The 26,802-nt window shown below is 51.7% G+C and overlaps 8 protein-coding genes across 8 annotated transcripts; 3 read left to right on the plus strand and 5 right to left on the minus strand.

Annotated features, from left to right (window-relative positions):
* Nucleotides 1-629: 629 nt before the first annotated feature.
* GUITHDRAFT_150273 (hypothetical protein) lies at nt 630-2,098 on the minus strand. The gene is made up of 10 exons (XM_005840653.1): nt 2,069-2,098; nt 1,882-2,022; nt 1,727-1,805; nt 1,631-1,682; nt 1,551-1,586; nt 1,402-1,449; nt 1,291-1,354; nt 1,165-1,246; nt 786-1,117; nt 630-736 (listed from the first exon to the last, which is right to left on the minus strand). Exons 2-9 carry the CDS (start codon nt 1,983-1,985, stop codon nt 1,007-1,009), a joined length of 576 nt encoding a protein of 191 aa, XP_005840710.1. The 5' UTR covers nt 1,986-2,022; nt 2,069-2,098; the 3' UTR covers nt 630-736; nt 786-1,006.
* A 2,276-nt stretch (nt 2,099-4,374) lies between these two features.
* GUITHDRAFT_100700 (hypothetical protein) lies at nt 4,375-5,579 on the minus strand (the record flags this gene model as incomplete). Its single annotated transcript, XM_005840654.1, has 5 exons — nt 4,375-4,416; nt 4,470-4,520; nt 4,562-5,197; nt 5,250-5,397; nt 5,518-5,579. 5 exons carry the CDS (start codon nt 5,577-5,579, stop codon nt 4,375-4,377), a joined length of 939 nt encoding a protein of 312 aa, XP_005840711.1.
* A 355-nt stretch (nt 5,580-5,934) lies between these two features.
* GUITHDRAFT_100701 (hypothetical protein) lies at nt 5,935-10,160 on the plus strand (the record flags this gene model as incomplete). The annotated part of the gene is made up of 22 exons (XM_005840655.1): nt 5,935-6,076; nt 6,124-6,182; nt 6,223-6,268; nt 6,310-6,356; nt 6,403-6,463; nt 6,798-6,886; nt 6,934-6,997; nt 7,041-7,650; nt 7,800-7,841; nt 7,886-7,961; nt 8,002-8,093; nt 8,173-8,230; nt 8,276-8,314; nt 8,358-8,417; nt 8,457-8,495; nt 8,539-9,446; nt 9,491-9,527; nt 9,571-9,624; nt 9,665-9,736; nt 9,796-9,837; nt 9,881-10,030; nt 10,074-10,160. The coding sequence occupies 22 exons, from the start codon at nt 5,935-5,937 to the stop codon at nt 10,158-10,160; spliced, it is 2,874 nt and encodes a 957-aa protein (XP_005840712.1).
* A 1,009-nt stretch (nt 10,161-11,169) lies between these two features.
* Nucleotides 11,170-12,231, minus strand: GUITHDRAFT_150274 (hypothetical protein; the record flags this gene model as incomplete). The annotated part of the gene is made up of 7 exons (XM_005840656.1): nt 12,087-12,231; nt 11,769-12,041; nt 11,687-11,714; nt 11,544-11,644; nt 11,387-11,503; nt 11,272-11,342; nt 11,170-11,223 (listed from the first exon to the last, which is right to left on the minus strand). Coding segments are annotated over exons 1-7 (770 nt in total), but the record flags the coding sequence as incomplete, so codon positions are not given.
* Nucleotides 12,232-14,286: 2,055 nt separating this feature from the next.
* On the minus strand, nt 14,287-14,840 carry GUITHDRAFT_150275 (hypothetical protein; the record flags this gene model as incomplete). The annotated part of the gene is made up of 2 exons (XM_005840657.1): nt 14,287-14,420; nt 14,551-14,840. Coding segments are annotated over 2 exons (390 nt in total), but the record flags the coding sequence as incomplete, so codon positions are not given.
* Nucleotides 14,841-16,155: 1,315 nt separating this feature from the next.
* On the plus strand, nt 16,156-19,864 carry GUITHDRAFT_160909 (hypothetical protein). The gene is made up of 24 exons (XM_005840658.1): nt 16,156-16,438; nt 16,707-16,772; nt 16,836-16,957; nt 17,013-17,071; nt 17,118-17,167; nt 17,221-17,289; nt 17,338-17,412; nt 17,460-17,517; nt 17,569-17,640; nt 17,688-17,772; nt 17,822-17,889; nt 17,937-17,984; nt 18,038-18,112; nt 18,162-18,221; nt 18,267-18,362; nt 18,412-18,565; nt 18,615-18,651; nt 18,709-18,769; nt 18,826-18,881; nt 18,932-18,997; nt 19,049-19,109; nt 19,219-19,275; nt 19,326-19,377; nt 19,434-19,864. The coding sequence occupies exons 1-24, from the start codon at nt 16,356-16,358 to the stop codon at nt 19,472-19,474; spliced, it is 1,671 nt and encodes a 556-aa protein (XP_005840715.1). The 5' UTR covers nt 16,156-16,355; the 3' UTR covers nt 19,475-19,864.
* Nucleotides 19,865-21,249: 1,385 nt separating this feature from the next.
* On the plus strand, nt 21,250-22,356 carry GUITHDRAFT_132803 (hypothetical protein; the record flags this gene model as incomplete). Its single annotated transcript, XM_005840659.1, has 9 exons — nt 21,250-21,264; nt 21,427-21,489; nt 21,529-21,611; nt 21,680-21,809; nt 21,902-21,973; nt 22,019-22,057; nt 22,115-22,165; nt 22,202-22,259; nt 22,304-22,356. 9 exons carry the CDS (start codon nt 21,250-21,252, stop codon nt 22,354-22,356), a joined length of 564 nt encoding a protein of 187 aa, XP_005840716.1.
* A 2,043-nt stretch (nt 22,357-24,399) lies between these two features.
* GUITHDRAFT_100705 (hypothetical protein) lies at nt 24,400-26,741 on the minus strand (the record flags this gene model as incomplete). The annotated part of the gene is made up of 6 exons (XM_005840660.1): nt 24,400-24,580; nt 24,630-24,796; nt 25,003-25,071; nt 25,365-25,525; nt 26,116-26,535; nt 26,576-26,741. The coding sequence occupies 6 exons, from the start codon at nt 26,739-26,741 to the stop codon at nt 24,400-24,402; spliced, it is 1,164 nt and encodes a 387-aa protein (XP_005840717.1).
* Between the last annotated feature and the right edge of the window lie 61 nt (nt 26,742-26,802).

The raw sequence follows: 26,802 nt of genomic DNA on the forward strand, positions 1-26,802 counted from the left end.
TTCGAGTCCCCTCCGGCCTAGCGCTGAAAATCCTCCGCAGCATCAGCGGATGAAGAGAATATTGAGCCGACCGAGTCGAGTGAGACGAAACAGCAGCAGGAAGAGCAGGAGAGCAACGACACTTGCTCGGAGTTGCCGACCGTGATGAAGTATAGCTACCTTCTCTTGCCTATCCTTTTTTTCCATGTATCCTTCGTCGCTAGGCTCTTCCTCTTCTCTCCAGCTTCAATCTGAAATTCAACCAGGGGACCAGGTTTTCGATCGATCAAGTTCAAGAGAATGAGTCTGACGGTCAGTGTTGAGCTTGTACCTTTCAGGAGTATCATTTGCTTTGCTGTGTGACTCTTTTGGTTTGCCAACAGGGACTGAGCAAGTCGGGAGGGAGGGATGAAGGGAACGGGAAAGGAAGTAGGAGGGAATGATGAAGTTACAGACCTTCATCAAAGCCAGGAAATCAGGCTGAAAGAAACCTTTCCATCAGGAATGATCAAACGTTAATGAGGTTTGAAGGAAGAAGAAGTTTGGAATTTGTTGCGTTTCTGTCAGGTCGTATAGTGTCATGTATCAAGTGCAGGGAGTGAGGATGAGGAAAGTTGACCAGGGGTCAAGGCGTTGCTGTTGTATCGCAATTGACAGTGAGAGCAGATGTTTCAGAAGCTCATCCCTGATCGAAGCGTCTCGGGCCCTTACAGCATTCATGTCCGCGACGATCTTGACCCAACGCAGCCACGAGATGGTATGAGAGAGAGGAGAGGCGAATCACTGGTCATCTTACTGCTCTGTAGACCGTGGGTCCTTCAGGCTCGGGCATGACTGGAACGGAAACTCTCGAAGATTCGCGTCCATGGCGAAGCCGCAGGATCTCTGCAGCACCATGAAGAACTTCTGCTGAAGGGGAGGAGGAGAAGATATCTGCAGGCGGACGGTTGACGACGGCTCGAACTGATTCTCATGTTGTGGTTCACTTTCAGGCCTTGGGAGGACATGGTTTGCTAGATTATTTGCATCAATTGATAATGAATCCTAATGTTCTCTTGATGCAGCCTTCAAATGATGCTGCGATGACACGATAGTCCAGCTGCTTTCCTGTGCTCCACAACTCGCTCTGTTCCACAAACTGTCGATCTCTCAATCAGCGTCTGACTTCCTCACAAACTCGCACACCAGTTTCATGCAGCGCTGATCACTCAAGATAACTCCCAGAAGAGCGAAGGAGAAGAGCAGCAGGGAGAAGAGAAGATAGAAGCTTGAAAGGCGTGAGCAGCATAAGCAGGGAGATTTCACGGTCACCATGAACTTGTCAGCTTGCGGTTGAAGATTTTCTTTCGAATCGCTCTCGCAGTCGATCTGATCTCTGCAGGTACAGGATCAGCAGCTTACATGATCTGCAAACTCGCTTGCCAGTGACTTGACTCAACTTGTTCATCTTCTTCTGTACTTTGGCCTTCTCTGCAAAGAATTTTGCTAGTCAGAAAGAACAAAAGCAGATGACGAAGGAAAAGATGCATAGAGCGGCTCGATGGAGGAGGATGGGAAGAGGATAAAAATACTTGCAAACTCTGCACCATCTTCCTTGCTCACTTGAGCTGCGGGCAGCATGTCATTAAAAATTATTTCTCCGCCTCGGTACCTTCTATCAACGCAGCTTCTGTTTTGCAAGCCGCTTCGATCTCCATCATCCCCTGTAGTATGTTCATCGACTCAGCGATCTTTGCCCATCTCCCACCTGCACAAGGACTCGCTCTGGCAGCTTGGAAGTTTCTCGCAGGATTTCATGGAGGAGAAGAAGTGTGGCGTTGAGATGCCTTGAGGACAAGAACGATTACAGAGGATCAAAATCCCTTCCAAGGTGAAGCTTTCAGGGTTGATATTTCATTTTACCCCTGATGATGTTTGACCAGCTCCCTCATCGTGACTCCCTCAGTGTCTTGTCGCAGAAAGGTCATCATGAGCTCCTTGCTCGTCGCCTGCAAGTCTTCTGGCATCTCTGTCGAGACAATAGGCAAGAAGAGAGGGACGATGCTAAGGCTGACGTCACTGGAACCCACTCTCAACTCCTTCCTCTCACCTCCCCCTGACGGACTGCGACTTTCCCACCATAGCAAATCGCAGAATTCCTGTTTGAGAGGATGACGGGATCAAGTAAGAAAGAAGGCGACGACCTGAGAGCTCCGAGCGCAGCACAGCCAAGGTTTCATTGTTCTTGTTGTTCTCTTGTAAGCTTCCGGGATGACTCAACTTGACGATGCGGAGGAGTGTCTCTCCATCAACCTTGGATTCAGTGTCAGATAGCGGAGAGGATATGACAGAATAAGAAAGAGGAAATGAAATACTGAGAACTAGACTAACAACATTCCTTACCACGGTCGACGCTGCTGCTGGGGCATTTTTGAGCTTTGCAAGAAGGTACTTCAGAAGTTCTGCCGATTGCTTCGACAATTTTCCCCTTTAAAAAAAAGACAAGGTCATTCCAAGACTATAGGGGTTGACATAAAATTTACCCGTGGGATCGCTCGAGCTCTACGACTGGAAGCAGGTGAAGGAACCAGCAGTTCAAAGCAGCTACGACATTCTTGCTTGACAGCTGGCAGCACATCCACAGCAGAGAGGGAACAGCTTGAGCAGCGACCCTTCCTTCCGCCTGCAAGACAAACCTGCCAACAAGATTGCTTGGGCATCGTTGCAATCTCTCTTGTTACCTTCCCAGTCGCAAACCATTCTCATGAAACGATGGTGTTGATCCATCGCCAGAGCAATGTTGGAGCATGATTTGTAGCAAGGCTTTCAGCCCCACATAAGGTTTCTCTCCTCCTTTGCCGTTCAGCCCTCCACCCGGCATGGCAGTTTCCACGAGGAAGGTGAAGAACTGTTGCAAGGAAGAGGAGTCGAAGTCTCCGATCCATCGAGACACCAACTGACAAAGATGATTGAGCTGTGAGACGTGTCGAGAACTGACTCACCTCCGTCACTGCCCCACTCAAGAAACTCGCAGGTTCCTTCTCCCAAGCAGCTGGAGACTGCCCGATTGCAACCTGCTGACTCCACGAAAAGTCCAGTTTGCACTGACTGAAGTTCTCTTCGAACATCTCTGCAAGTTTCAGAAGCTGGATATCAGGCTTGTCGTGGTGACATGCTACTATGCTGTCAAGCTCGCCCTTGACCTTCTCAACTTTCATCGACACACTCTTAACCAACTTGGGCTCATTGCAGGGGATTGAGGGTTTCTGCGTGTTTGATTGCGCTGTTCTGGGCTTCGAAGACTTAGTTGAGGTGTCTTGGCTACTCGCCTGGCTCCTCTCACTCTTCTTGTCACGTTTCTCCAACATTTTGAGGAGCTCTCCACCGTTCACATCGTAACGAATGGCATCGGCTTGCTTCAAAACCTTCTCGCTCGCTTTTTTCGCCTTCTCAAGCTTTTCAGCCTGACTGAGTTTCCTCTTGGGACCTTTGGTAACATCCTGCCAGACCTCCTTCTTCGTCTCCTCCATTGTCGTCCACTTTTTGTCGAATCCCCTGTCTCTGCCGGAGGAACGGGCATCACGCAGAGACATCAGCAAGTGAAGGTGGAACATGCGTCGCGTGCTCTGAATGTGGGTTTGTCGCGTGCTATTGCAATGCAGGGACGGCAACTGAGGGTATAGGAGAGAAAAGGAGAACGTGCCAACTGTAAGAGAGGATGGACTTCGAGGATCGTGAGAGCCATCAGGACGGACAGAGACGGAGGAAGACAGACAGACAGACAGACAGACAGACAGACAGACAGACAGACAGACAGACAGACAGACAGACAGGGAGAGAGAGAGGGAGAAAGAGGAAAAGGGAGGCAGGCAGGGAGGCAGGCAGAGAGATAGGGAGCATGAGACGAGGGAGAGGGTGAAGAGGGTGATTGAGGATTGGTGGGGGGGGGGGCAGGGAGGGAGGGAAGGAAGGGAGGGAGACGATGGAGTTGGGGGATGGAGGGGAGATAAAGGATGGAGGGGAGTTGGGGGATGGAGGGGACATGAGGGATGGAGAGGACATGAGGGGATCACCGGAGGAAATCGTCTGATGATCCCTGTGCATAGAAAGTTGCCATGACGAATGCGCAGGTTTCTTTGACGGGTTGTTTTTCGTTCAAAGTAAAGGGGGTAGTAGGTGCTACCTGGTGGGTGGGTACGTGGAGGTGCCGCAAATTCATAGGGGGGTAGTGGTATAAAATTGGTAATTGCTGAGGTGGGGTCAATAAATGTTGGGTGGAGATTGGATAACGGGGGGTAGGGGTCATATCTTTCTGGAAGGTTCTGCCTTTAGCATGTGCTGTCTCTCCACTCGGCCTATTCTCAGAACTGAGGCGAACTCGGACTACTCCTAACTAACTAATAAAAGGAGGTACTTTTACTTGCGGATCTGACCATCATCGTCGTCCATGTCTAATAGCTGACACGTGAAGACATCAGACGCAATCGAGTACAGCATCTCATCAGCATCACCTTTCGTATTTCTTGTTTTTCCTTCTCCACTGCTGCTCGAAGGTTCAGTTCCTGCTCACCGTCAGAGAAGAGCATCTGAATGTCACACTCACAGCTTGAATCTCCTCCGCGAGATCATTGCCATCCCTTCCGTCTACTGCATGCTCGCTTCCAGTCGCTTCCTGACTCAAATCTTCCAGCTGATCGTAGAGCGCATCCCGATCGTATTTTGCTTGTGAAAATTGTTCTTCAGACTCTTGTGCTGCTTTCTTGTGCAGACCAGCTGGATCGTGATCCTTCTCTCTCTCCAGTTGCTTCAAGATCTCTTCTTCATCGCTAACTGGGGTGTTGAACGACTGGGAAAAAGGCTTCACAGTCGGGATCAGCTTCAATCCCTCCGTGTTCTTCTTCGCCATCGAGAACTTTGACAAGGGAGTCCAGTCACTTGTTTCACCGTACATTCCTATTGATGCATTGCCAATGATGCGCAGCCCTTCGCTGCTCGATGAGTCCGTGTCTTGAGGGAAGAGCTGCAGGATCGACCCCAACAGCAGGAGAGCAGGCCTCCCATCGCGGAACCTCAATCTATCCTCCTTATTCTTTGGGGGAAGGAACATCACAATCTCGACGACTTTCCGTCCATAAACGTCTTGTTTGCATCTCCATTGCCCTCCAGAAACGCGCTGATCACTTGCCCACGATACATTGAGATTGTCGTACTCCCCCGACAATCGCGGCCCCCCAGCGACCTAACTCGGAGGCTTAAGCATCAAGCAACACGCAGGCGTACAAGGGCATCACCTGACCATCGGCTCTGAGCGTGACCATCTCCTCCTCCCCGTTCCATGACTGCGCCGTCTGATTCTGCAGGCCAATCAGCTTCCAGAATCCAACCAGGTCCTTGTCGATGCAGAATTCATTGTCGTCGGTGGGAGAAAACCTGCGTTGGCTGGCGACCAGCGTTGAGGCTCTCTTCCTTGAAAGATAATCACGAGGCCGTACCCTGCAGGTAACGGGCCGCCAGACTACTCGTGGAAGCACGTGTGGAAACAAGCTGACATGCTGATACCCTTGTGCTGTTCCCTGCAACGAAAGAACAAGACCCAGAATCAAGTGAAAGCTGCTGACCATCCGTCTCCCTATGAACCTCAACTTTACAACCCCTCCTCTTTCACCGCCATCACCATCTCCTCCTCCTCCTCCTCCTCCTCCTCCTCCTCCTCCTCCTCCTCCTCCTCCTCCTCGTCCCCTCCCTGCATTAACGAAGGACTTCCCTGAGTCCCTTCTATTGGGCATGGAACAAGTTTTAGTCAACTCTTCAAGCTTTTAAGGCATATGCCCTTAAAATTTAAAGGATATACCCTAAAAATAGCAACCCCGGCCTTGTTTCATACCTCGAAAGGTGCGCCCAATTTGAAGATAACATGGCAATGAAGGAACGAGGAAGGGAGGGAAAGCAAGGGTGATAGAGCAAGAGAAGGCTCAGATGGGGAAGAAGAAGAACCTCGTGCTCTCATCCTCTTCTCGTCCCTCCGATGTCCGCGTGGTTCTGCGCGCCTGTCCTTGCGAAGGCTGCGATCGAGAGTTGTCAGCTCTGAATGAAAGCCAAGGAGCGATAGAGATCCGCGGTCAGGCTCTCCTTCCCTCATGCGCGCCTTTGATAGACTCCTCATAGGTCGTGCTGTCACCTTGCGGCATACCCGTGTGTTGGGGCCACGAGCGAATCAGACTGAGGTACCTGGGTGTGGGGTCATCATCGCTGACGAGCCTCCAGCTCTATAAGGAGGTTGCCGTTGACTTGGCAGATCAGCTCTTGAAAGGTTTTGAATGCTGCATCGCTAAGCCGTCTCACGTCTCCTAGGCCGCGACTGCTACCTGGTTGCTGCTGGTTCGCAACTCTCGGGCAAGGTAATGCAAGAGGCTGCAAGCTCCCTTTTGAGTGCCACCAACGCAGAGCTACAGCCTGCATGGGGAGCTGGGAGAGTACAGCAAGATGGGGCTGCTTCCTCGTGTGGGTGAGAGCTTTCACTTCCGTGTGTTCTCATGAGCCTATTGATCAGCCTCTGAAGTACTGGACCTCATCGAAGAACGTTTGCTTGATGACCCCCAACCCCCCTGCTGTTGTTTTGATGTTCAGGCAGGAAGACTGAAAGTGACTGCAAGCATCAGCTCTGTGCTGCTTCATGCTGACAGGTCAGAGAAACTGAGGGGAGGGTGAGGGTGAAAGGCTTCCAGGGCAAAGGACCTTCTGTCTGCTCCTCCCATGCGACGGCAAATCAAGACATCACAAGAAACAGGCGAGAGAGGAGGGGAAAGGGGGAAGGAGGGAGAAGTGAGATGCTGAGGCAGGTTGGAAGGTGCAGGGCCTGCAGGAAGTGAAGGTGACCAGGCTGAGCGACCTGCTCCTCGCTCTCGAAAAGATCCGACGAGCGACGCGAGTGAGCAGCCACAGCTTCCACCTCGTGTCCTTGCTGATGCATCTCAGCTGGACATGGCGGCTGGACACGTGGTCACCTTTCTTTCCTTCCATGGTGAAGATGCTCCGCTCGGTGCTTGTGGCTTGCGTTGCTCCGCCACGTGACGTGAGATCAGAGTCAAGGCTGGTGGCTGTTGAGGTGTTGGCTGATGACGATCAGCTTCTCGCTGTTGAAGGGATCGCCGAGGGCTTCTCCCTCCCCTGCTCAAGACGCACCAGCCTTTCTTCCTCTGCCGCTACTCCACCCTCCTCCTTGTTGCCTCAAGTGCTGAAGGCTGGATGGCGCGATGGGAGCGTCGTCGCTTTCATTGTTTGCTTCTCTCCTCGGTCAACCAGTTCTCAGCTCAAGTTGGAGCTGTTCACGCGCTGTTTGCTCTTTCTCGACAATCTCGGAGAGCAAGTTGCTCCTCCACTGAGTGAGACCTCATCTCCTCCTCGTCCAAGTACGGAACCAGCTAGTCGTTCTCGCGATGGAGGATTGAAGCCCGCAAGCCTGAAAGCCTTGATAGAGAGCAAGCGACGAATCCAGGAGACCAGAACTTTTACACAAGGCGACGACGTACAAAGGATGGAAGACTTTCATAAGGGAGCAGAAGAATCTGCAGCGCTCGGGAAGCAACCGGTGGCTGAGGGCCTGTCATCCTCCCGGCCTTGTGCTGCCTCTCCTCGTCACGCGTTGGAGCAAGATCGATCAAGATACCTCAGCATGGTAGAAGATGCGCACAGGTTGTCTATGAGACTTCACCTTCCTCTACACACCTCATCCTTCATGAAATCCTCTCCTTCCCCGTTCTGCTCGTTTCCACCAGCCATCCTTGTTGTGGCTTCTTCCAAAGCTTCTTGCTTCGCTTGTTCCGCTGACGGACTTCGATCAGGCAGCTTGCAAGCTCGGAAGAGGCTCTTAGAGCAGCGAGGAGGTGAGGGGTTTATCCTGTCTGGGGGAAGGACTCACAGGGTGCAGAGAGCTGCTGAATGAGCGACGACAGCGAGAAAGTTTGCGCGAGAGAATGGAGGAGGAGACGAGGCAGCAGTGCGAGGTTCAGCTCGTGTCCCTGACTTGCTCTTATCATCCCGCAGCTCTGGTCGTCACTGCGGCGCCTCGCAACTTCGGTGGGTAGGAAGTTGCCGGAGGACGAGAAGTCTCACCATTGTCTTGACGCGCTTGAAGGGTGAGAGGAGGAGGGAGGAAGGTGCCATGGTGTCGTTATGGACGCATGGATGCAACAGAATTCAACTGACTACGCGTAGGCTCATCGGAGATCTGGAGGAGGAGCACGCGGCGGCAGCAGCCGTGAGGGCTGAGATGGTACACGTGCCGAGAGGAGGACAAGGACCTCAGGCATGTTGCCAGGAAGAGCTGCGGGAGAGTGTGAGGGTGATGAGTCGAACGGTGCGGACGAGGAGAAGGAGGGAGGAGATGACGCGCAAGGCAGGTGGAGGAGAAGGAGAAGGAAGCAGAGGAGCTCTTGTTGGAAAGAAACGAGGCCCGAGAGGTTCTCTTCACTCTCCTCTCCCTGTCTGATCTCCATCAGGACGCTGCTCGTCTTTCTCAACAGCTGGACGAAGCTAAGGTGCCTCGTCTTGTGCTAAACTCTACCTCAGCTGAGCTGGCAGGAGAGAAATCTCATGCTGGAACGCCTGGAGGAGGAGGTCAAACAGACAAGAACCATGTCGAAAGCCGGAGAGCGACGACAGGAGGAGCAGGTTGAAGGCCTGACAAGACGGCTGCGTGTGCTTGAGGAGGAGCTAACGAGAGTGAGGGAGGAAGCAGATGGGCTCAAAAAGCAGCTTGCAGAGGCAGAGGAAGCGACTGAGGCCCTCCAAGCTGAAGTGAAGGAGGAGAGGCGAAGGCAAGAGGACGAGGCTCGCAAGTCAGAGTCAGTCAAGTGCGAGTTGCAGAAAATGCGAGAGGAAGCAGAGCAGTTAAACAAGGAGAGGAGAATGTTGCTCTCTGCTCAGGACGAGGCTGACAGTCTCTCACGTGGAATGCAGCAGCTGGACAAATCGCTTGCAGAAGTGACGGCATCGCTGAGGGTGTCGGAGGCAAGGAGAGAGGACGAGTTCAAGCGAGCGCGAGAGGCGGAGCAGACGATCCTCTCGCTACGTGAGGAGAGGACGAAGAAGGAGCTCGAGCTGCGTCAAATGTCGTTACAGCTGCTGGCCCTACAGGAGGAACTCAGAAGATCTCGCGAGAAAGAGGATGCGAGCAAGTCGAAGCTCGTCCAGCTCACGTCGTGCTGCGCATCAGCTCAACTAGCTCTGAAAGATTTGATCTCGAGCTCTCGAAGCTGTGGTAGCATCTGCGACTCGATGAGGATGGGGCTAGAAAAGGAGCAGGCGAGGTGGAGGGAACTTGAGGGGCAGCTGGAGAGACTGGAGGATGAGGCTGGAAGGCTGCAAGAGGAACGAGACTGGGCCCGAAGAAACTTAGAGAGAGAGAGGCACCAGCATGCAGACACGAGAGAACTTGTGAAGCAGCTGCAGGCGAAGATATCAGCGCTCGCCATGGAGGTGGAGGAGAGGTTGCCATGCTTGCCGCGCTCCTCTTGTGCTGATCCAGCAGCAGACACAGGGAGTTGATCGTGAGCCGAGGGCTGCTGGAGGTGAAGAGAAGCGCTTCCTCTTGGTCCCCTCATATCTCTACAGGAAACGAGTGGAAAGAAGGAGAAGGCAGAGAAGAACGAGTCGCTGCTGCGAGAGGTCAAACCTCCTCGTGCTGGTGGCCTCTCAAAGCTTGCAGGAGATGCGGGTGATCGAAGAGCTCATGCATGAGGAAGTAGCTCGACGTGATCTGAGCCTCCGAGAGCTTCAGGTCCTGCTGCCATCTCCTCCTCTCCTCGCCTCCTGCCTGAATTTCGATTCCCTCGGCAGCAACAGCACAAGGAGCTGAGGAGCAGTCACGCCGCCTTGCAGGTGATTATTGTCGATGAATGTTCTCGCGCTTAACAGACAGCAGAGGAAGACGGTGCGTCCCGCGTGTGAGGGGGAAGCAACATCGTTCACTGAGCAGCAGCGAGAGCTTGACGAGGACAACGTTCGGATGCGGTGGCAGGCAGACGAATTGGCAGGACAGCTGGAAGGGATGGCTACTGGAGCTGAGAGGAAGGTAAGTGGACCGGATGAGAGGCTGCTGCTAATCTGTGCCCAAGTTTCGGCGTGCTCCTCTGCCCGAGGTCGAAGACTTGGACTTGTCTCCCTGGAGGAGCTTGCAAGGAGGAGGCGAGTCGTGTTATTAAAAGCCCTGGAAGCAAGCCTCGTAGCCGGGAAGACCACTCGCCCCTGCCCTGTGACCTGCGGGAAAGTTAAGAGGGATGGAAGGAGACGCGGGAGGAAACAACCGGAGGCTGACGAGACTCTGAAAGCAGAGGAGGATGCCATTCAAAGGTCAAGCAGGAGAGACAGGGCAAGGAGAGAGCTCAACCTCTCCGCGTCGCTCTGCTCCACCTTCTCCCACACGCTGCTCACAGGAATGATGTCCTCGATTGTGATGGTCGGTTCTGAAAGAGTCACCGAGGAAGGAGAATCGCCGACGCTCACCTTTTGATACCTCTTCCCACTCCTTCCTCAGCTCAAACATCTTGTTCGCCCATGTGAAGTTGGTCGCTCCCTGTCCACTCCGTAACCTGGCATGCTCGTGCATGTCTTGACTCACCGCAACCGGAAAGGCTCTGCTCGCTCCAGGACCATCAGCTTCCGTCCCTCGCTGCTTGATGTCCTAAACCAACCCTCTGAGTCTGCCCCTGTTCTCCACGTGACCCAACCTCCCAGAAAGCGACCATAAGAGTGACCCTCCTTCCCTTGGGATTCAAACTACCCTGAGGATCAGCGGAGGAAGCAAGCTGAAGGATGACCTGAAGGATCTGCCGGGAATCACCCCATGCAGGACAGAACCGTCGAAGACAACATAGCGGTTCTCCTTGGGTTTGACCAGCCAACCCTGAGAGCAAGAATGCAGGAGAGGAGTCACGTGGAGCAGAATCAGCGCAAAAAGGATGCAAAAATGTTCAGGGCAAGATAGAGGCTGTTGATTCAAACCTTGCAAGCGAGCTCGCGGTCATCAACTCGCTGGTCAGTCACGAGAGTGCAGCCTCCCGTGCCCTTGGAGAGAAGTTCAGTGACGCTAGCGAAGCACTACAACCTTCACCATGCTCAGGTACGTTACAGTCGTCACGATGGGGTTTCGCACACCTCCGATGCCCTCGTCATCTGCTCGCAGTCACTTGAAGTGCTCGCAACCTTCCGCACCTGAGTCGAAGTGAAGCTGATGACCCGACGGGTGGGGGCGGCAGTGGGCCCACCTACCTCTCGTCATGCGAGGAACAAGTCGCGAAATTATCAGCATGTCACCATTCGGCTTTCCTTGCCCTCGCAGCATGAGGGAACCTCGAGATGGCGTGCTTCCACAGCACATGAATGATCTGCAGGTCAACGTCAGGAAGGGGTCGCGGAGGAGCTGAGGTTCCTGTTCCATGTTGTTACAAGCCGGTCGATCAATATCGTGCAAGTAAGAGAAGTATCCTGTTTGAGGAGAGAGATAGCTGTGCTCTCTCCAGAAGGCACTCGCTGGACTGAAGCACTCCTGCCGGAGGTCAAGGGTGTCAGACATGTCAAGGTGAGACCTGCAAGTGACGAAGCATGTCTGCTGGAAGAGCTTCATCGAGGACACAGAGCAGAGAATCTCTTAGTAGTTGTGCGTTGCAATCTTGCTCTTGGTCTCCTCCTGCTGTCTTGGTCATCACCAATCCCGCATTGGGGTCTTCACCTTGACAAATCAGCTTTCCGCGGAAAACCTGGTACATGCAGTCACCCGGCTGCAGATGTGAAGTAACATGAGATCAGGTTACCTCTGGTGAAAGGCGGTACTCATAACCTTCGCCTTGGAGCAGCTCCTGAGCTTCCTTGTCTCGCCCCTGCAGGCAAAGCAGCAGCAGTAGCTTGTTGGTTGCCAAGGGGAGGAACGCAGACTCCGTCGATGAAGTATTTTTCTTGGCCACAGAAATGGCTTGCTTGAGCAGCTCTTCGACACGTGCGAGGCTGCTTTCCCCGTCCGCCTCATTCCATATCGCTTGGCTCAAAGCCACTCGCGCCTCAACCGAGTGTTCACTGGCCCCGACAGCCTGGTGCAAAGATTAGAATCGAGAAGAAGGCAGCGTTCAGGGGACCTGCTCCAGCATTGGCAGAGCTTCTTCGTCTTCTCCCTTCTCCTGCCTCTCTCGTGCCTCCTCCAGCACCTGGCGCGACCGACGCAACTGCATGAACGCACTCATCGACAACTTCTCTCCTGCCATTGCGCCTCCAAAACCCCTCATTCAGCCCCTCTCCAGCCCCCTGGCCTCATCCAGCCCTCATCTAGCCCCTCATCCAGCCTGCATCCAGCGGCCTCGCCTCATCTGATCATCGCCCTCATATCACCTCAAAGCATTGGCGGCCACGGGGGTGGAACTCCTCTTTTACCGGTATTAGGACGGGTACTTTTTCAATCCTTTTTACAGGGGTGGGGTAGTAGAATTTGTTGGGAATCGCAATGGCGATCCCGCGACAAACTGTTTCGAGGATGAATATCTCAAGAATGAAAATCTGTACAATGCAAAACAAACATTTTATATTTAGAGATACATACAAATTGTCATTCTCTATACTTGTTCGCTTTGTACACGTCTTAACTTTTGACATTTTGTCCTTTCTATCTCTTCTTCCGTAGACTTACAACCAGACAAAGTTCGTAATCCCTGAAATCTAGGCATTTGTCCTGTGAATCCTCCTCGTGTATCCAAAGATTGAGTATGTATACGTTTCCGAGATCGAGGTTGGGACCTGCACTCATTCTCTTTGTCCCGTGTTCCTTCCTCTGCGTTGAAACGCTTCTTCTCCCCGCGTGGTCTGCTAAGAATGATTCGCTTTTTTGAGTGGTCATACACAAAAGGCAGATTGGGATCGAATTTTTTTGAGAGCTCAGTGCATGCTTTGTTGAATTTCCTCAAGAAATCTTTCTTGTTCAAATGACCTATCAAAGACCAGAGGTTTTCAACGCTGTCTGTGCAGAGCGTCCGTGCATTGAAGTCATACTCCTTTTCACCCAATACACCTTTGTTGTTGCTCAAATAACTCTGTATCTGTAGATGTGTGTCCATGGCTACAATCAGTCCTTCGAAGGTTACAGATGACAACCCCCTCATGTGCTTCTTGCCCACCCTCATCCAATCCACATCTCTTAGAAGCCAGGTTCGAGCTCTAAGAATCAGATTTCTTCTTTCAGACTTGGTGAGGCCTCTCTCGTCGAAAGCTCTGTGAAGGCCGTTCATTGCTTCTGCCATTCTTGCTGTTTCAATGTGTCCCTCTGCATTCAAAAGCGATATGGCCTTGCTGCTGAACATTTTTAACATGATATCCACTGATTGAGGGTCCGTGCACCCATCGACTTCCAGCTGCGTTAGCCATGACGAATTCTTCTTGGAAATATCAGGTTCATGACTTGTTATACCCCCCAGATCTGCTTCACATTCCTCAAACACAGAACAAAATCCTGCATTTATCATTGTTTTGTCGATCGCACAACAATCTGACAATGCTCAGGATTCATTCGACGGAATTCATCCATAATAAATGTGCACACTCTGGACCTATCATTACCATGCAGTTTCATGAGATGCCTATCTCGTTTCTGAAGAGTGGATGTGGATGGCAGAGGTAAGTTGTGTAACATCTGGTCAGTATCAAAAGTTCCAGTATTTTTGTTGCCCGGCCCTGTGAGCAAGCGATATAGACCTGAGGTGCCGACATTCCGTATTGATTCAGCGAAACTCATGACTTGCTCAGAGTATCGCATGCCTCTAGTGTCCTTTGTTCGAAAGCCTTGTCGTATCCAGTCGCTCACTATGAATGGCATGATGGGGTGTTTGCTCTTCATGCCATCCCCTTCCTGACTGGCGAACATTACGACATCTGAAACTATGTCGGGAAGCTCAGCAGAACGGAGGTTATCCATCGCCCTTTCAACATGGCAGATGGTGAGAAAGCACTTGGCAGTAGGACTTTCGTCATTGGATTCTTCAAGAGACTCTTGCTCTTCAAGAATGCTTCGTATGAAATCACGTCTATCCTCCAATGGCATTGACTTGAAGTTCTCGCACATTGTATGTGCGAGGAGAGCGAATGCTGTTTTGATATTGCTGTTCTGGTCTTGGCTAATATGTTCAGGCCTTACATACCTGCATGGTGGCATGTCAGTACTCTGGTGCATTCCAGCTCGCTGGTTACCTTGAGTGATAATCGTGTATTTGCTTTTGTAGCTCGTCAACAGTGTCATAGTGCGAAGTGGCCCAATGTCTGATTTTCTTACACAATGCCTTTTGCTTTTGCCGATGATTCTTTACTTGACTTCGAAGCTTTTGCGCGTCTATGTGCAGCTGGAATTGATCATGATGCATTTTGGCATCTGCTCCTTGTTGAAACGAGGTGAAGTAATGAAGGAAACAATTTTTGAAGCCCTCTGCATTCTGTCCAAAGAGGTCACCTAGAAGCGTCAACTTTGCTCGTACATGAGAAGTGTTGATGGTATGCTGGCTCAGCTTGAGATAACTAGCCGCTACTTGTAGCAAGCTATCATCCGCGTCGCTTATCTTCAACGTTGCGTGCCCGATGTTTTGCAGAAAATGTAACAATTTCAGCACCAATGCGTCAGTGAACACTGCATAATCCTGTACAGTTTTCAAGTCGATGTCTTTGAAAGCCCGTCGACAACGTGAACAAGCTTTGATGCAGTGTTGAGGGATCGTCCGAATACTGTTCGTACTGTATCTCGTCTTACAAATAGGGCATTCCTCTCTGTCTGCTGTCGTCTTGCTCATGGCAAGGATGCAGTGCAGATTGCCCGCCAAAATTCGGATTTGAATTTCTCCCCATGGCGCGTCATAGATCTTGCATCGTTGCCTTATACCCCCTGCATGACCACCGCCCTCGATGTGCATCGCGGTCGATGGGAGGGGTATTTAACTGAAAATTAGTACCAGGTATGGGCTAGAGGCAGTGGTTGGCCCGCGGATGAGATCGAATATAGTAGTTCCACCCCCGCGATTGGCGGTGAAGGCAGTGGTGGTCCCTGGGTGATCCATGGTGGGTGGTCTGACTGGTGGTGGTTCACCAGGGGGGGGGGGGTGATCCATAGGAGGTGGGGTGGGAGACGTGGAGGGTTCCCTCAACTTTTAGTAGTGGGGTAGTATCTTGCTAGGTCACGATTCACTACTATAAACTACATTGGATCTAAGGGGGTGGGGTCAATCAAAAAAAGCTAAAAGGCTTGAGATGCTCTGCCAGATTCACCAAGGGGTGGGTAGTGAAGATACTAGTGGTACTTGAGGGTAGTATAATTTCAATAAGTTTCAAGTAGGGGTGGGATCCGTGAAGGCACGTGTGATGGTAGTGGGTAGGGTAGTTCTTGAACATCCTTGTTACCCCACAATTCGAAAGCCCCTAATAGGGTAGGGGTAGTGCTATCCGGAGCTAAAAATATGACTTCGAGGCGGGCATCTAATGAATCCTGTGGAACGACGAGGGGTGGGGTAGGTAGGAAGACACCCAAGGGGGTACCAAGGAGAATTCGACGGGTGGGGTTGTTACGACTAGAAGGGGTTGAAACCCAGATATTCGAAGGGTAGTACAACTGTAAAAGAGTGGGTGGGGTAGTTAGTTTTTGTTGTGTCCGAAGCTGGGGTGGGTACGACCAATGGGAGAAACGAGGTTCGTGAGCTGACCACGGGTGATTTTGAAGTAAGGATACCGGGTAGTAGAACATATTTGATCAGTACCGGTCATTTTCGCTTGGTTTGGATTCGAAAAGGGGGTGCTGGTACTGGTACCCCTATCCTCATGCGCGAGAACAAAGGGGTCCTTAAAGAAAGCTGATGCCTTTGGGGTGGGGGTAGTACCCAAGACTCGTAGTCTCTAGCACAGTTTGTATGACCATTTCTAGCGCGCTATGGACCTCGTGTATCCGACATAGGACAGTCCTAGGACATCCGAGAACATCCTCCTCCCGCGCCGCCGCCCGCGCAGGTTAGCATGGCGAAGCGGCGGCTCCTCAGCTCCTGTACAGCCAGCAGACCAGCGCAACTTCTTGCACCAGCCTCTCATCTATCCTGCTCCCCCCTTGCTACATTCCTGGCATAGTCTCGCAAGGTGTAAAGAGCACCAAGCGAATCAGCAACTGACAGCCGCGCACACGCCTCTTTCACTGCAAAAGCGAATCATTGGATCCTTCGTCCGCGGTCCCTTGCTCATTCCGTCAGTCCTCCTGTAGTTCGGCTAAGCTCTTTATCGTGATTACTGTTGGCTTCTCTATCAGATAGAAGTTGAGGTGATCAACTGTCCTGTGTCCCCAGCCCCTGCCTCTGGGCTGGGAGGCTGGCGCTTTGCAGAATCTCATCGAGATCAAGATGAGAGCGGGAGATTCAGGTGGCAGTAACAGTAATAGCCGTCCAGGCTCTCCTCAAGGTGCTGGCTCTCCGCCAGGACAAACGTGAGTCTGCTCTGATTGTGGATGCTGCTTGTTCAATCATCCAACTCATTGCTATCTGAATTGCTTTCTGGAAACCATACAAAATCATTCATACTTCCTTGGATGTTTTCCGTTTATTCGTTGGTTTTTGTGTGTGTCTAAAACTCTTTCGTTCCCCCTGTGATCTTGTTTTGGTTGCATTTTGGAAACATGATACTCAGGGTGTCATTGCCACGGCTTCTTTGATGTTGAATGGATGCGGTCTTTTATTGATTGCTTCATGCTTTAGAGGATTGGGTTCCTGGATAGAAATTGTTGAAGAGCGAACGGGTGACATCCGAAACCCTCCGCGAAGGTATGATTCCATATTTCAGGCGTCTTCTGTGCTAGAGGAACTAACCAGAAAACGCTCACGCAGGGGTAGCACTTCACGTCCTGGAGGGGGAGGGGGGTCACTGATGGCTATGATTGGAGCTCAAGCTGACAGCAGTCCTTCACGGCCAGGCCAGCCAACACAACACGACGATGGCAGAGAACAACGTACCACACCATCCTGTTCTTGTTCTGGTTCCCAATGTTGACACAATGCACACAGAAGCGGCTACCCGTCAGGAGCCCGTATTTGGCAGAGCGGCATCGAATAGAATCGAACAGGTTGATTTGTTTCCAGGCACATATTGTGAGTTTGAACGGATGGTAGGCGTTCGCACAATCCAATAGTATGGTTCAGCCTTGGGTATTGGGAAGAATGTGAGCTAAGTTGCATTACAGTAGCGCATGCATTGATTGTAGTGCACGCGCAGGTACAATATCGTTGACAGAATAGCTTTTATCGCATGCAAAGCAGTACCAAAAGAGTATGATGGATCAAGGTTCTCGAGCTCTAATCGTGCGTTGCTGCGGCTGATATTGGGTTACAGATACCATTTCTTCCATGTGGAAGGATTGCTCACATATTACCCATTTTGTGACGATTTTGGCCCTATGAATCTAAGGCATTTCATTCTTGCGAGTTGCATGCTCTCTAAGTTGCCTCCTACAGTGCGGTTTTTCGCTTTTGTGAGATTTTATCTGTCAAACTAGAGAGCTTTCCAAATGAGGCAATTTTGCATTGTTTTTCTTGTGTGAATGTGAAAATTCTTGCTGCACAGACAATTGTTCTTTGTTCTCCATCTGATAGAAGATCAAGAACAAACTCGATTTTTTTATTGGGAGCTTACATGGTACGTCGATCCTACTTTGGGCCTAGCTTTGTTTGATTTGGTTCAAGGTCCTCGAAATGGATCGAAAAGGTCATGAGGCTGATATGCCGCTGAGCCAAGTCCATCCTCGCCCGTTTGAGCCTTACCGTGATGGTGATATCTTATCCTGACATCAGTAGGGTTGCGATTAATCCTACTGCAGCGACATTCGAGCCTTCATGTTTCGATCTGCACATCAGTGATGTATGGAAGGGTATTGCACGGGCGAAGGTTGCTTGAAATCATGCAATTCAAGTTTTCCTCTGATTGGACGCTAGGAACTTGGCTGGCTGGATCCAGACTCTCCAGATGCAATTGATCTCGAGGTGCCTGGCGGATTGAGGGTATGTTGCTTGGTTCAAATTAACCCTCGAAATAGGAGTACGAACATTATGATAATCCTGGCAATGGAGACTTGCACATGATAATTCCAAACAAGATAATTGCATTCAAAGTATTTGAGCTCGACCTGTGACGAGGGCGTTTTGCTCACTTGTCTGTAGGGTCCAGTTGGCGATTTGCCCGATGGGCGAGATTGGTACGACAGAAATTCAGTTCGATCTGTAAGTTTGTAGGATCTTGATTGCTTTTACTCATCAAGGCTTTAGTTTCATCCAAGATTTTATTTGGACATTTTTCATGAGATGGGAGTGAAATGTGTGGTGCGATTGAATGAGGCCAAGTATGATCGGAATTCCTTCAAGGTACAGTCGTGCCCTGACCTAAAAAGACTTGAATCTGACTTATCATCAGACAAACGGCATTGAGCATGTTGATCTCTACTTCGATGACTGCACAGTTCCACCCCCTCAGATCGTCGTGAGATTTTTGCAAGTCGTGGAGAGAACAGAGGGTGTGGTAGCGATTCACTGCAAAGCGGGGTTAGGGAGAACCGGAACGTTGATTGGTATATATAGTGTTGTTTTACTCCGACTTGGTCTGACATCAATCATCAGGACTGTATTTGATGAAAGCCTATGGCTTCACTGCAAGGTTCCATCTGGAACTGTTTGACTTCCATGAAACTAAGATTTCGAACTCGAATTGCAGAGAGGCTATTGGATGGATGAGAGTGGTCAGACCTGGTTCTGTCATTGGGGTGCAGCAGCAGGTAACTGCTTTTGTGATTCAACTGTTTGCTGGATCTTTCTTACATTTTCAACCTAGTTCATGGCTGACCAAGAAGCTACAATGCATCGTGCAGGGGAAAGAGCTCGAGGAAGGTGTGTACTGCACGCTGGTCGCTTGATTTCCTGCCTCAAATTCGCGGCAGACCGCCCGAAAGCCTGTTAACAAGCGAAGAACTGGAAAAATTATGTATTTTTCAAGAAAGCCAGCGGTTATTTTTTAACTGTGAGGGTTCATATGTTGATCTGCTTGATTTGAACAGTGTTGGCTGGGGTGGGGGCGGCAGTCCAGATATGGACATGGCAGCTGCAGTTCTGGGTGAGGTAAGGCACTTAACAGAAGATGAATGTTGCAACACCAAATCTGATCTTGTCGTGAACTTGCAATTCCACTTGTTTTCTGGTGAGACCGAGAAATGATTGATTTCTGCAGAGGGTCAAAGAAGCATCAGACCGAAGGAGTACAGCGATGATTCAAAGATCTGGCCAGGTAAATTTGTGACATCTGATCCCTTCTGTCGTGAAGTCATATTCTATTAGGGGCGAGGACAGAGAATGGACGACAACCTCGCTGGAAGTCGAGATGTGGAAGGTAAACAACCATACCCCTACACCAAACATATCATTTCCAATTGACTTGATTTGTAGAAAATGATTCAGATGTGGATGATCAATCCAATCCTGGTTGAGACGCAAAGAACATTTGCACCCCACACATTCGTGATTTCAGGGGCGTTGTCGATATTCTTCAAGCAGTGCAACCAGAGTTTGAAAAATGTTTGGTCGATACGTATGGATCGATTGGACACGTCGTCTTGATCGATGACTTGCTTTGAAACAAACATCAAGGCCAATGGCGTATGTCACTTTGACGACAGGAACGTTTGGTTTTGCAAATTTTTGGATGGAACATCCACAAACAGTCAAAAAGAATCTTTGATAGGGAGAATTCACTGCTGATATCCGTATTCAAGCTTCAAGAACTCAGGTGTATAGTGTAAAGAAATTTCAGCAGTGTAAAGCATATTCCTTTTTTTGATATTGATGAAATGAAGGATCCAGGTTGCTTGGCAAATATGCTTGGCAAGTCTCCATGTTATCTTGCCATATCATCATCGTCCATGAATTTCCCTCACGTTCGCCTTAAGGACAAGAAGTCTCACTATTCCGTTTACTTAAGGACAAGAAGTCTCACTATTCCGTTTACTCTCGTCTTGCAGTGACACATTCACACACATTCACTTGCTTATGCAACCTCCCAATAGCCTACTACTCCTGGCGTTGGGTTCATGATGATGGGGTACGACACCTGCCATCTGGCGGTGAGAAAATCCTTGCAGGAGACAAGGAGACCTCTCACCACCACGCTGTCATTCTTGAACTCGCTGCCGGGTACGGCCTCGATGTAGTAAGGCTGTCATTACAGTCAAAATCCTACGAGCAGCGTCGCCTATGCGCAATCATCCATTCATGATAAGCAAAACAACGAACAACATGAGATGTGGAATGCGTTCCAAGAAATGTGTTGATGGAGAACAGCCGGATCATGTTGTGCTCTCGATACTAATCAAGTTCATCCCTTTCACTCATTCTCTATCCGGTCGCCCCACAAACTCCTAATGAACCTTTGGCCCCTCCTCCCCTCCCCTTCCTTACTCTCTTCCCCTCCTCCCCTCCCCTTCCTTACTCTCTTCCCCTCCTCCCCTCCACTCTAGTTCTGCTCCCTTGCTCTCTTCCCCTCCTCCCCTCCACTCTAGTTCCGCTCTCTCTCTCTCTCTCTCTCCATCTCCTCTCCTCTTCCTTTCTTCTCGGCCACTCGTTTCTTCCTCTCACATCCTCCTCTCCTCCAGCCTTCTCCTTCCCTCCTCTCTTTCTCTTCTCTCCTCCAGCCTTCTCCTTCTCTCCTCTCTTCCTCTCATCGCCTCTTACAGGTTGCGGTGCATGGCTGCCCATCAGGACATGGATGGCATCGGCGAGCGAAGGCATTAGCAGTTCCAAGTGTCGCGTACGTTACGTGATCATAACGGCTGTTCCCATTCGTAGGGGTTGAGTAAAATAAAAACCAGACCCAAAGGAGGAGGCGGAAAACGAGGCCCTGAGGGAGGAGAGGAGGGGAGGGAGAGAGAAGCTGGTCATGCAGGTGACTTACGTGTGTCTCGTTGCACTGGCGTGCTGCATCCATCCAAGCCAAGGTGGTTGAAACAGCTGGTGGCTTGAGAGTGAGTCCGTGCCATAGCAGTTCGAGCACACCCAAGTCGTCTGGCAATGCACCTCAGGGGAGGAGCGCAAGGAAGGTAAGGGAAGGAGCCATGGAAGCAAGCCTCTCATAGACGCCCAGGTATATGGATGGAGAAGTTCAGCAGGGACGGCGGTAGCAATCATCCGAGAATCCATGCAATGCTGATCCCTTCTCAGCCGGCGATCAGTAATCAGAAGTGAAATAGGACAAAATGTCTTCAACACGATGATGTCGCTGAAGGTGAAGCTTACCAGGATTACTGGAGGAAGGAAGGAGGGGAGACAGGCAGGCAGGCAGGCAGGCAGGCAGGCAGGCAGGCAGGCAGTCTTAATCTTCATGTGAAAGAAGACTTGAGCCTCTTTAACGGTTGAGTAGCAACAGCATGTTGATTAGTTTTCCCAGGAATTTCCTTCGCACCTTGACTCTAAGCCCCTTCACCTGACCGAAGCTCCAAGTCCCTCTGAGGTACGAGGATTCAAAGGAATTCTTGTAACTGCGCTGCAGTGCCCCATTCGCTTCCAAGACATTCAGTACAACGAGGAAAGGATCGTATACAATCCCATCGGCGGAGAAGGGCGAGCATACAGGTCATTCAGAGCGCGTGTTTGCTACATTTCACAAGTCGTCAGGGGGTTTGGTTTATCTGGCATGGCAGTAGAAGAGCCCAGAAAGTGGCCTTACGCGATTCCAGAGGCTCTACCAGGCCTGCATCCTTTGAGCCGCTAATTCGGGAGCAGGTGAAGGGGCACAGATGGTGGAAGAATGTGGAGATCGACGGAGTGAAGGTGAAGAGCCGGCCTAAGACCGCAGCGATGAGAGTCACATGCCGAACCTCCTGGCGGTTGTAAATCCGTCCCTCACTGCACTCTGACTTCAGTACAGACAGAAGATGGAGTTGAAGGAGAGGAAAGCGGCTATGAAAGGGATTGTAGACAAACTGAGAGTCAAGGTGCATCATTGAGCTGCGATTATGACTCCTGAAAACTCTGTGTAGGCCATAGAAGCGAAGGAACAAGAACGCATGAAGTTGCAGGTACTTCAATTGACGGAACATAGAAATATGTGTGTGCGGTGGGTAAGTTCAATGCAGGAAAGGAGAAGAATTAAGCTAGAGAACAGATTATCCAACGAGAAGTATCAGGTATGCTTGTGTATTACGTTCTACAGTCTGCTGAAGTCGGCTGTCCCAGTTGATAACCAACCCAGCCAAGATTGCGCGCATGAACAGAAAAGAGGTGAATCGTATGCTTTGCAAGAGAGCATTCATGGCCGTATGCAGCGAAAGAAGTTGAAGACCTTGCCCCCTGGTATCCTGGCTCCCTCAAAATCTAGACAAGAAACAATCGAGGAGGCTTAGTGACCAGTCAGGATTGAAAAGCCTGTGTATCTAAGACTTTCGCTCTGCCTGTTTCAAGGGCGATTTGATGGATCGCAGCATCTTGAGCGCTGCTGGACCAACCTTCAAGCTGATGTTTTGTAAGATTACAATCAGGGGGGAGAGCTTCGTACCTGTGCGATGCCAGGAAACTACAACAAGCAGCAAGAGAAGTGTCGCTGCCTCCATGTCAAGACAGCAGTTCACCAAAGGGTTGATTCTACCGTTTGCGAAGGCAAGGGCACAAGCTCAGCATGGAAGAAAATAAGAAGGCTAGGAGAACTTCTTTTGACATGGCAAGCAAACTCAGCCTGGTCACTGGAAAGATCATTGTTAGATGCATCGCATATCTCTCCATGGCGCTCGGCACCGACAAAGATTATCGTGATCGATGCCACAACAAACAGGCTCACGATCGCAATCCTTGTGAACGATTCCAACGTCTGCGACACACGTTACTCTTTTGTAAGGTTGGAAGGATTAGTTTGTTTTGCCTGGAATCGAGCGTGCAGCGTCTGCCACAGCCTATTCGAGATGACGTAGAGAGGGTGAACGAGGAACGAACCTTTAAAGAGGATCAGACGAACCCCCTCCATTCCCTCACACCTGTCACAACTGCCCACAACGTACAAGCGAAACTCAAACGAGAAGAGATGAAGACACCCCCCCACAGCAGAGCATTCAGAAGGAACGACTTAATGAAGCTTGTTCCTTCAGGTACTGAGCGAATAACAATGATGGCCTCTTGCAATCCCTGTCAACTGTCAAACTTTCCATTCGCGAAGAAACATCACTTACACATCCAAAGCTTGCAAAGAGAATATGGAATGTGGAGAGTAGAGAGGGATGAGACAGCCACTGATGGCAACTTGCGAGTATGTCTTGTAGAGGTGAAGGCAAAATCTCATGGAAACTTCGAAAAAAATTGCTTAAAGATATGACAACAAGAGTTGCCAAACAAAGCAATTGAATGACACTGATTTCAAAGAAAGTTATGAATCCAAAAGCGCAACTTGTTCCGATGAATGCCAGGGAGGATTTGACACCTTCTTCCCACATGAGCAATCTGGTTATTTGGCCGTGCATGGCATGTATCTTCGAACTCTCTACTCCAAACATGAATGGCTCGCCGCGATCAACTTGAGTTTCCTGATCGAGATCAGCTTGCATGACACCAGCAAACTTGATTGGAGAAGCTCGAGGAAAGAAGATGGTAGAACGAGAGACTTGGAGAGGAGAAGACTCGGGGAAGGGAAGGCAGCTGCTCCTCTCAAGGTTGGGGTCCATGTTCTCACGGTCGTGAGGCGACAAGCAGCTCGCCATGTTCTTCCCCTTGAGGTCTGAGGCTGCGCCCGTCCGCGCTGCCGTGCCCTCAGGTCTTCGGCCCCTCGAGTCTGAGAAGTTCATAGCTGGACTGTAGGGGAGGGGAAACAGAGGAACCCGCTCAGCCTCCTCTACCTGCATTGCACGTTCCAAGCCAGACATCCCAAGTTGATTTTGAATTCGAAATCCCAACTCAAAAGCTTTACGTTGGTGACCGTACACGCCGAGCCCGCCCCAGTACTGACTGAAATATCAGTGAAACTCAGTAGCAAGTTTCAACTTGCGGCTCGGCACGGTGACTCTGTGAGTCGGCCCGGGGGCCCACATGACTCAGATGATCATCATGACGGGGCACTGCACGGGCGGGGCGCGGCATCGCCGCGGATTGGCCCGTCACAGTACGGCAGTGAGTAACCGTGGCAGCCTGGCAGCCTGACTGCGGTGACAGTACCGTACGGTCACCCGGAGTCTCGGAGTCCGATCGCGGCGGCGCGGCCGGGACCCGTGGGCCGGGCCGGGGCCCGCGGCCCGCATGGCATCGGTCTTGTTTTGTTGTGGGCCGGCGTGTTTGTGCAGCTTCCGAGTCCGACTCTGGCGCTGTGTGCCTGCAGGCCTCGCTGACTGAGAATGTTTGCTTGACGGTTTAGTTCCGCCTGCTTTCTTTTGCTTGAGGCACTTTACCTTCTGCGCACTGAGTAACTCGACTCGCGGGGTTGAATCTCAAGCTTCAAATCAGCCAATATGTACTTCTTCATAGCGGAGGCAGCTGCAACGGCATCCTCGAGTGGCCCAACTGGCTCGAACAGAGGGGAAAAGGTCTGCGACATGGAGGATGCTGTTGCAGCTACGTCCGCCGATCTGAAGGCTTGCGATTCAACCTCGCCGAGTCGAAAGTTTACCGTAGTACTGGCATTCCCTCCTGGCACCAACACCCAGGCTAGGGTGCTTGCTGCGGCTGGTCCGAGCTCGCCTGCCTCCGATGCCGCACAGCCCCGCCGGGTCCTTGGGCATTGATGCAGCGTCGCCGCCGTCACGGGTGGTGTTGGTCTCGGCTACCGCTGACTCGTAAATCCACTACTCCCGCAGGCTAGTGAGGAGGACTTGATGACGGTCACCTCGAGCGGTACCGTGCAGTCACCGTGGCACAGTGAGCGCCGGCTCCTTGTCAGCGGCTGCTCTTTCTCCGTCCGCGGCCGCCAGCTTTGCGGCGGCCCGGCGCGGACGCACGGTCTCGACCGTACTGACAGCGGTCAGTCGGATGCCCCCGGGTATCGAAAGACCTCAGCAGCAGGTCCGTCATCAGGCACGAAGTGCCGACCAAACGCCGCATCCTCAAGAGGCATCGAGCGCTGCCAGTGAGCACTGCGGCAATCATCGGATGTCCGCCAGATACCAGATGAAGCAGAGGGTGTCAGGATTGTCAGATTTACTGGCAGAAGTCAAAAAGTGCCTCAAGCAAAACAATCAGGATGCAGGGTACCGTCCGTCGAGATGGCAAGAGGCCCGGATGAACGCTCGAGGAGGAGGAGTCATGGCATATGCAGCGCGATGTTTGCGAATCTTCTCAGACGCTGCAACATGGAGGGCGTCGAGGTTGACCTCCCCCCACTTGGTCAGGTCGGCAGAGCTACCAATGTACTACCGGGTTTACAGGGTGGACCATCAAGCCCTCGTACTGCTCGGACCCTCGATCGCGGATTCCAGGGATGTGGATATCGCCCTTCATCTTGCGGCCATGAGGATGGGAGGGGGTTGTTTTCGGGCTTGTGTTTTGTTTGTGATTGTGCAGCTTCTCGCTGTGCGCTGTGTGCCAGGAGGTTTAGCTTGTTCCTGCTTTGTTTTGCTTGAGGCAGAAGCAGACAAGGAGCCGGCGTTGCCCGGGGGTCCGCCTGGGGCAGCGGACGGAGGGAAAGAAGATAAGAGCAGCGGACGGAGGGAAAGAAGATAAGAGGGAGGCTGGACACAGGAACACGGTACCGCTCGAGGTAGTCCTCCCTCGCTAGCCTCCGAGTCAGCGGTAGCCGAGTCAGTGGTAGCCGCCCGTGACGGCGGCGACGCCGCGGCAATGCCCAAGGACCGGCGTGACCCGACCGCAGCTTCTCGCTGTGGACTGTGTGCCTGGAGGTTTAGCTTGTTCCTGCTTTGTTTTGCTTGAGGCAGAAGCATAGGATTTACTGGCAGAAGGTAAAAACTGAGTGCCTCAAGCAAAACACTTTTTACCTTCTGCCAGTAAATCCTATAAATCGTCGGACCGATGCCGGGGAGGAAGCAGGCGAGCTCGGACCAGCAGCAAGCACCCCAGTGGTGTCGAGCTCTCCGGAGGCACCCGACGTCACAGTGAGGGACGGAGGCTCCTCGCCAGCTCCGCGCCCATCGTCGGGGCCACTCGCAACCCGAAGGGTGTCCCCCATCGGAGTCGGAGACCTCCGGCGAAGACTCCTCGGGCGACTCGACAAAGTCCGAGGAGGAGCTGTCCTCTGGCTCGAGGAGTGCTTGCGCCCGCAAGGGCGTCATGCGCCTGGCACCAGACAAGAGCGCTTCCAGCGTCAGCTGCATGGTGAGGCGCTGATAGGTGGCGGCGCGTTTGCGAGCCAAGACCTCAGCAGCAGGTCCGTCATCAGGCACGAAGTGCCGACCAAACGCCGCATCCTCAAGAGGCATTGAGCGCTGAGCAATGATGTCCGCGAGATACCAGATGAAGCGGAGGGTGTCAGGATGCAGGGTACCGTCCGTCGAGATGGCAAGAGGGATGAACGCTCGAGGAGGAGTAGTCATGGCATATGCAGCGCGATGTTTGCGAATCTTCTCAGACGCTGCGTCTCGAGCTACTACCCCCTCAAGGCCTTCCCGCACCGCCGCGGCGTAGTATGCTCAGATGCTCGACTGCTATCTCCATGGCATGCCGATCTGCCAGTGTCCGACGGAATGTGATGGATGTCAGCGCGAGCTCGATCCCTCCGTTGCTGCACATCATCTCCAGACCTGCAAACGCCGATCCTCCAAGCTTCCCACGGCGCATGACAACCTTACTCGTACGATTCGGTCGATGCTGAACGAAGCTGGTCTTCAGAGCGTCATCG

The sequence above is a fragment of the Guillardia theta genome (genome assembly GCF_000315625.1).
Source record: "Guillardia theta CCMP2712 unplaced genomic scaffold GUITHscaffold_5, whole genome shotgun sequence".
Classification (NCBI taxonomy): domain Eukaryota; class Cryptophyceae; order Pyrenomonadales; family Geminigeraceae; genus Guillardia; species Guillardia theta.

Excerpts from the sequence above, each read along its gene's own strand:
- GUITHDRAFT_160909 (XM_005840658.1), top strand. The coding sequence starts at position 16,356 with ATGAGAGCGGGAGATTCAGGTGGCAGTAACAGTAATAGCCGTCCAGGC. Across the intron at positions 16,773-16,835 it reads ATCCGAAACCCTCCGCGAAG|GGGTAGCACTTCACGTCCTG; the intron begins GTATGATTCCAT and ends ACGCTCACGCAG. Across the intron at positions 17,072-17,117 it reads CATCGAATAGAATCGAACAG|GCGTTCGCACAATCCAATAG; the intron begins GTTGATTTGTTT and ends AACGGATGGTAG.
- GUITHDRAFT_150273 (XM_005840653.1), bottom strand. The coding sequence starts at position 1,985 with ATGCCAGAAGACTTGCAGGCGACGAGCAAGGAGCTCATGATGACCTTT. Across the intron at positions 1,355-1,401 it reads CAAGTTGAGTCAAGTCACTG|AGATCAGATCGACTGCGAGA; the intron begins GCAAGCGAGTTT and ends CTGTACCTGCAG. Across the intron at positions 1,247-1,290 it reads CGCAAGCTGACAAGTTCATG|CTTCTATCTTCTCTTCTCCC; the intron begins GTGACCGTGAAA and ends ACGCCTTTCAAG.